A 7384-nucleotide genomic window follows, 5' to 3' on the forward strand; every position below is an offset into this window, starting at 1 on the left:
AACTTATGAGCACTCATGAGTGTTGTAGCCATGTCCAACAACTTAGACCTCTGCAACCAATCATGACAGTCTTGATTCATACCTACTTCCGACATATGACCGACTGTGGAGGTTCGAATAATATGATATACCAAACATAATTATTCTGGAAGTCAAAACATGCAAAAGAAATATAGTAAACGATCGACAAGAGATAGCAACACTTTACTCATAAATAAAACACCTTTTATTCATCATCTAATGTCAATTACACTTTACAAATTTCAAGGTTATCTAACTACTAAATCTAATATCATCCTTCAGCCCTATGCTCCGAGCATGCTGGAGATGCTTAACCCGAGTCAGTCCCTTCGTGAGGGGATCTGCTGGATTCTCATCCGATGATACCCTCTTTGCCACGAGGAGTCCTTCTTCTATTCGATGTCTGATGAAATGGTATTTTCTGTCGATGTGTCTGGATCTCCCGTGATCCCTTGGTACCTTGGCTAAGGCAACTGCACTTTCACTATCACAGAAAATTTCCATTAGCTCTTTAATAGCTGGTACAACTCCAAGGTCTCCAATGAAGTTCTTCAGCCATACCGCCTCCTTTGTTGCCTCGCTAGCTGCTATATACTCTGATTCGCAAGTTGAATCAGCCACTGTCTCTTGCTTGGAACTCTTCCAAGAAATTGATCCTCCATTTAAGGTAAAGACCCAGCCTGACTGAGAGCGGAAATTATCCCTATCAGTCTGAAAGCTAGCATCACTATACCCTACAACTCTCAAGTCTTCATTCCCACCGAGGGTAAGGACCCAATCCTTAGTCCTCCGTAGGTACTTGAGGATATTCTTTACCGCAGTCCAGTGTGCCTTGCCAGGGTTCCCCTGATATCTGCTAACCATGCTCAAAGCAAAGGCTACATCAGGTCGAGTACACGTCATAGCATACATGATCGATCCTACAGCCGAAGCATAAGGTATTCGACTCATTTCTGCTATCTCAGCCTCAGTACTAGGGCTTTGTGTCTTACTCAATCTGGCATTACTCTGGATGGGTAACTCTCCTTTCTTGGAGTCCTGCATGCCGAATCTCTTCAACACCTTATCCAAGTAAGTACTCTGACTAAGTCCAATTAGTCTTTTACTCCGGTCTCTCAAGATCCTTATCCCTAGAATATAGGCAGCTTCTCCTAGGTCCTTCATAGAGAAACACTTCCCAAGCCAGGACTTAACTTCCTGCAGAGTTGGGATGTCATTTCCTATGAGTAGTATGTCATCCACATACAATACCAAAAAGCTAACTATACTCCCACTAGCCTTGACATATACACAAGATTCATCTTCACTCCTAGAAAAGCCAAATTCTTTGACTTTCTCATCAAAGCAAAGATTCCATCTGCGAGGTGCTTGCTTTAACCCATAAATGGATTTCTCAAGCTTACACACTCTATTGGGGTACTCTGTATTGACAAAACCCTCTGGCTGACTCATATAAACATCCTCAGCCAACTTTCCATTAAGGAAAGCGGTTTTGACATCCATTTGCCATATTTCATAGTCATGAAATGTAGCTATGGCTAACAGAACCCTAATAGACTTAATCTTGGCCACTGGAGAAAAGGTCTCATCATAATCAACTCCCGGAGTTTGTGAGAAACCCTTTGCAACCAGTCGTGCCTTATAAGTGTGTACATTACCATCCATGTCGGTCTTCTTCTTGAAGATCCATTTGCACCCTACAGTCTTACGACCTGGTACATTCTCAACCAAGTTCCAAACTTGATTGTCATACATGGACTGTATCTCGTTGTCCATTGCCTCTTTCCATTTGGCTGACTCAGGGCCTGCCATGGCTTCCGCGTAACTGTTAGGTTCATCCAGACCTATCAGCGTCTCATCACTGATAAGTGTATCACCTTCCGCAGTAATATGGAATCCATAGTAATGCTCAGGTGCATTCCTAACCCTTGTGGAACGCCTCAGAGGTACAGACTTGTCAATTGGCTCAACAGGAGTTTCCTCCTCAAGTTGAGTGCTAGGGTTTGAAGTTCCTTCACCACTTGACTCTTGAATTTCTTCAAGGTCAACTTGCCTCCCACTGTCTCCTTGGCTTATGAACTCTCTCTCTCGAAAGAAAGCCCTCCTAGCTACAAAGACCACATTCTCACTAGGTCTGTAGAAGAGGTAACCAAAGGATTTCTGTGGGTAGCCGATGAAAATACACCTCTCACTTCGAGGTTCGAGCTTATCATGAGTCTCGCGTCTCACGAAAGCCTCGCAACCCCAAATCTTAATGTGGTCTAGTTTGGGTACTTTACCAGTCCACATCTCATGAGGAGTTTTGGCAACTTTCTTTGTGGGAACTAGATTAAGGATATGGGCGGCAGTCTCTAAGGCATACCCCCAAAATGAGATTGGTAGCGAAGCTCGACTCATCATGGAACGAACCATATCCAACAAGGTTCGACTACGCCTCTCAGCTACACCATTCAACTGCGGTGTCCTGGGAGGTGTCAATTGTGAGACAATACCACATTCCCTAAGATAGTCGAGGAACTCTGAACTAAGATACTCACCACCTCGATCGGATCGAAGCATCTTAATGTTCCTACCCAATTGATTCTCGACTTCCTGTTTAAACTCTTTAAACCTCTCAAAAGTCTCTGACTTATGCTTGATTAAGTAGACATATCCATATCTACTGTAATCATCAGTAAAAGTCAAATAATAACGATTAGCATCCCTTGTGGCATGTTTGAAGGGCCCACACACATCTGTGTGTATAAGATCCAACAAACCTTCACCCCTCTCACAAGAACCTGTGAAGGGTGACTTTGTCATTTTTCAAAGTAAGCATGATTCGCAACTATCATCTGACTTTAGGTCAAATGACTCCAATACTCCATCCTTTTGGAGTTGGCCTATGCGTTTCTTGCTTATATGTCCAAGACGACAATGCCATAATGATGCTTTATCCAAGTTATTATCATTAACAGAATCAATACACAATACATTATTTCCTAAGTTATCAACCACAGATACAGTTTCATACACACCATCACAAGGTAATGCTTTAAAATAAAGAACATTATTAAAGAAAGCATTAACCGAACCAACTTCATTATCAAATGAAAAGGTGAAACCTTGTTTATACAATGCATGAAAGGAAATAATATTTCTTGCCATTTCTGGCGAATAACAACATTTATTCAAATCTAAACTAAACCCACTACTTAGCGATAAAGTATAAACTCCAATCTTGGTGACAGCTAAAGCTTTCCTATTCCCCATGATTAAGTTTATTCTTCCATGCTCCACATTCTCACTTCTTCTTAGTCCCTGCAAATCAGAACAGATATGAATACCACAACCGGTATCAAGGACCCAAGAGTTAGAATGGGGTGAGTTATTAGATAAGATAGTGTAAATACCTGCATGGTTGGGTTTAACTTTCCCATCCTTCACATCTTGCTGGTACTTTGGGCAGTTCCGCTTCCAATGTGACTTTTCATGGCAATAGAAGCATTCAGCCTCTTTAGGGTCAGAAGAAGGAGTGACAAAACCTTTCTTGGTTCCACTTGAAGAAGAGCCATCAAGGGTCCTAGCCTTGGTACCCTTCGAAGAGCTCTTCCTCTTCTTCCCTCTACCTTTCTCGATTGCCAAAACCGGGGCGGAGTTTGGAGTAGGAGTGTTAACAACCGACTTACCCTTAAGACCTGTTTCTGCGGTCTTGAGGAGTCCCTGAAGTTTGCTGAGTGTGACCTCTTCCTTATTCATGTGATATGTCATGCGGAATTGATCATAGCACGATGGTAAGGAGTGCAAAATGATATCTATTGCAAGCTCCTCAGGGAAGTTCACATTAAGCTTCAGCAACCGATCCACATACCTTTGCATTTTCTGCATGTGGCTCGTGACGGATTCCCCGTCCTTCATCATGGTTGTTATGATAGAGCATATGATTTCATACCTCTCTTGTCGTGCACTTTGATGGTATCTTTCCATCAGATATTGGTGCATTTCAAAAGGGTAGAAGTCCTCATAGGACTTTTGGAGTTCCGCTGTCATGGTGGCCAACATGATGCATGCCACTTTTGTAGCATCCTTTTCATGTGCCCGGAAGTCAGCGATCTCCTGGGGAGTTGCAGTGGTCTCATCAATCTCCTTAAGCTCCTGGTCAAGGACATATTCTTTGTCCTCGTAGCGGGTAATCATCCTGATGTTTCTGATCCATTCATTGAAGTTGGATCCATCAAAAGTGACTTTCCCACACAAGTTCATAAGGGTAAAGGAGCCATTAGGATTAGAGCCAGAAGCAGCATTGTTTGAAGACATCTGAAAGAAGAGAACAAGATTAGTTTAGATATTAAGAGAGTCCTTAATAAAACACCCAAATGTAATATTAAGGCTAGGATCCAATCACAATATATTATAACTTAGAAGAGGTATGCCGTAATCCAAGCTATAACATATTTGAAAGGTAAGTGAATGACGATTCACCAATTTCCACCATGAAAAACGAAATATAAATATTAGGTTTTTAATTGGTTCTTAGAAATTCCTAGATTCTTTTGAGATTCAATGAACTTTTCAAAGGCATGTTTCAATCTCGAGTGTGCCCTCCAAGTTTTGTGACTGGGATACCGAGGATCACAAAACGAGGTGTGAAGTAACCATGCAAATCACTTGGTACCCTCAAGGTTTATCACTCAATTGATGTGCCGGTAAACCACACACGCTCCACCGATGCTATGGTAAACCTTAAGTCACCCTTTACCTACCTTGTTAAGTCCAAGTTAGTGTGCCGGTTAACCACACACGCTCCACCAACGACTTAAACAAAGTGTAAAGTGTAATTTCATGGATTAGCACCTTATTCACATTTTCCTAAAGTAACTAAGATTGGGAATTTAATAAAAGCATTTAGTTACTTTATAATATTCATCATACTTTTAATGAGAATTTATAAGTCCTTGTCTTACCCGTTCGGCTAACGACCCTCCACCGATCAAGGAAGCGGTGGGTGAGAGTGGACACCCATTAAGTTGCCATTTTATAGGCAACAACCTTATACCCCCCTTATAGACCGGCTTCGTGAATGAGGCGTACTAGCGGTAAGACGACTTGACGTTATACATATATATATTAGTAACTTATAATATTATAAAGTATAAGGGTTGAATTTTAACTTTTAAAATTCTAAGGGTTGGAACTAAAGTTTTAATCAAGACTTTACATGTTCCAAAACTTGAGGGCAAGTTTTGTAAACTTCCAAAACTTTTCATTTCTTATAACTTATGAATTAATTGAGTAATAAAAATGAAGACTCTTCATTTTTATAACTCTTGTGTTCTTTTAATGGCTTTAATAAAAGTGAGACTTTTGGTTTTCCATAACTTGAGGACAAGTTATGGACTCCATTAAAACACATTATGATCATGAATTAAACTACCATGAAGGTTACAAACAATTCCTATGATCATCTAATCTTCATAAGTTCAAGAACATGAATATGAACACTTTCAAGAATCAAAAATTACACATAAAAAAAAACTTGTAATTTTAATAATTGCCATTGTAAATGGATTAGCATAAACATTACACCATCTAAAACAAGCTTTAAAACATCAAAACAGTTTAGGGTAATGTTTCTAGTCCATTTCCAGCAACAAATGTGCAAACTTTCATACGAGCAGAAAACAGAAAAAACAATTTTTTTTCAAGCTGTTTGCACAAAAAAAAAAACAACAAACAAACCTAGGCTCTGATACCACTGATGGGTTTTGAGCATTCTAACACTTCCTAAGTGTACATGCAACCCTAATAACCTTGGATCTATGTTTGTCTAATTATCATGCAAAGTTGAATTCCAAGGTTATATTCCTATCTAGCATACATGGGGAACAAATTTTAACTTGCATGAAAGATAGAATAACTTACCTTGTTGTTGCTTATGATCCTTGAAACCTTATGAGCCTAGCACCCCAAGTGTGATGCCTCAAATGCTTCACACAACACCAAATGCTTTTGGAATGACTTTAGAGAGAATACACACTTCTAAAATCGGCCTAGCCCTCTTGCTTCTTATGTGTCGCCGATTTTGGTGGAGAATGGGTTTCTTATATAGTGTTGACACATCTAGGGTTACACCATGTAAACCCTAATGTGTCATGACTCTTCATTTCCATGACCCATGGGTTTGTAACTCCCATGGAGCATCCATGGAGCATCCTATGGGTGGAACCCAACTTGATAATCCATGGAGCCTCTTAGCCCACTATATAAGATATGGAAGATTTACATAATCTACCCATATATTTAATTAGTTATCTTTTGATCACTTAATTAATTCTAAATTAATTCTTGATCAAACCAATTAAATAATATTATTAATATATTAGAACTTATAATATATTAATAAACCATAAGTGTTATTTCTCTCATTTGAGTTTATCCAATTGCATGGTGCCATGCAACCCAAATGGACCATGCCGGGTCGGGTCAAGTACATACCAGAAATAGTTATGGACTTAGACAACTTATCCAACAATGCTGACTACTCCAAGACCAGCAGAGCCTGCAGAAGGTGTTGTTGAGACAGCTAAAGAGACAAGAAAGAGACATAAGTGGGACAATGATGACTACATCTGCAAAGGTCACATTCTGAACGGTATTTCTGATGCATTATTTGATATCCATAATGAAGCCTTGTGTGCCAAGGAGTTGTGGGATACCCTTGAACTAAAATACATTACTGAGGATGCTTCTAGCAAGAAGTTTCTGGTCAGTGACTTTAATAATTATAAGATGGAAGATTCAAGGTCTGTCACTGAGCAGTACAATGAACTCCTTGGCATATACGGTCAGTTTAAACTGCACCGTATGAATATGGATGAATCCATTTCTGTGTCCACTATCATTGACAAACTGCCTCCGTCCTGGAAAGACTTCAAACATAACTTGAAACATCAAAATGAGGAACTGTCATTGGTTCAACTTGCTAGTCACATTCGTATTGAAGAATCTCTTCGTGCGAAGGAAAGTGACAAATCTTAAAAACCCAAAGGAAAAGTTGCACCTGGACAGCCCTCGGTTCATATGGTTGAAAACAAACCAAGGAACCCAAACCACAAAGGACATGGCAAAAGTAAGCAGGAATATGCCCCAAGCAACTCCAACAAAAAGAGAAAGGATCGGGTTTGCTGGAGGTGCAATCAAGTTGGGCATTGCAAGCGTGATTGTCGTGTGAATTTGGGCAACAATGGTTCTGGAAACAGTGGAGCCAATGGGAAAGTGAACGGGTCTTCGGCCCAAGTTAAAGGAGGTCAGTTTTTGACTAACTTTGATAATTCTAATCAGAATTATGTTTATTATATTTCATTTATCCATGAATCATTCTATG

The 7384-nt window shown here is 40.0% G+C and overlaps 1 protein-coding gene across 1 annotated transcript; it reads left to right on the top strand.

Annotated features, from left to right (window-relative positions):
- The first annotated feature begins 6531 nt into the window (after positions 1–6531).
- Positions 6532–7038, top strand: LOC145106627 (uncharacterized). Its single transcript, XM_079043584.1, has one exon. The coding sequence runs from the start codon at positions 6532–6534 to the stop codon at positions 7036–7038; it is 507 nt and encodes a 168-aa protein (XP_078899710.1).
- The last annotated feature ends 346 nt before the right edge of the window (positions 7039–7384 follow it).

This window comes from Lactuca virosa, chromosome 4 (assembly GCF_052849685.1).
Source record: "Lactuca virosa cultivar CGN04683 chromosome 4, Lactuca_virosa_CGN04683_v6, whole genome shotgun sequence".
Taxonomy (NCBI): Eukaryota; Viridiplantae; Streptophyta; class Magnoliopsida; order Asterales; family Asteraceae; genus Lactuca; species Lactuca virosa.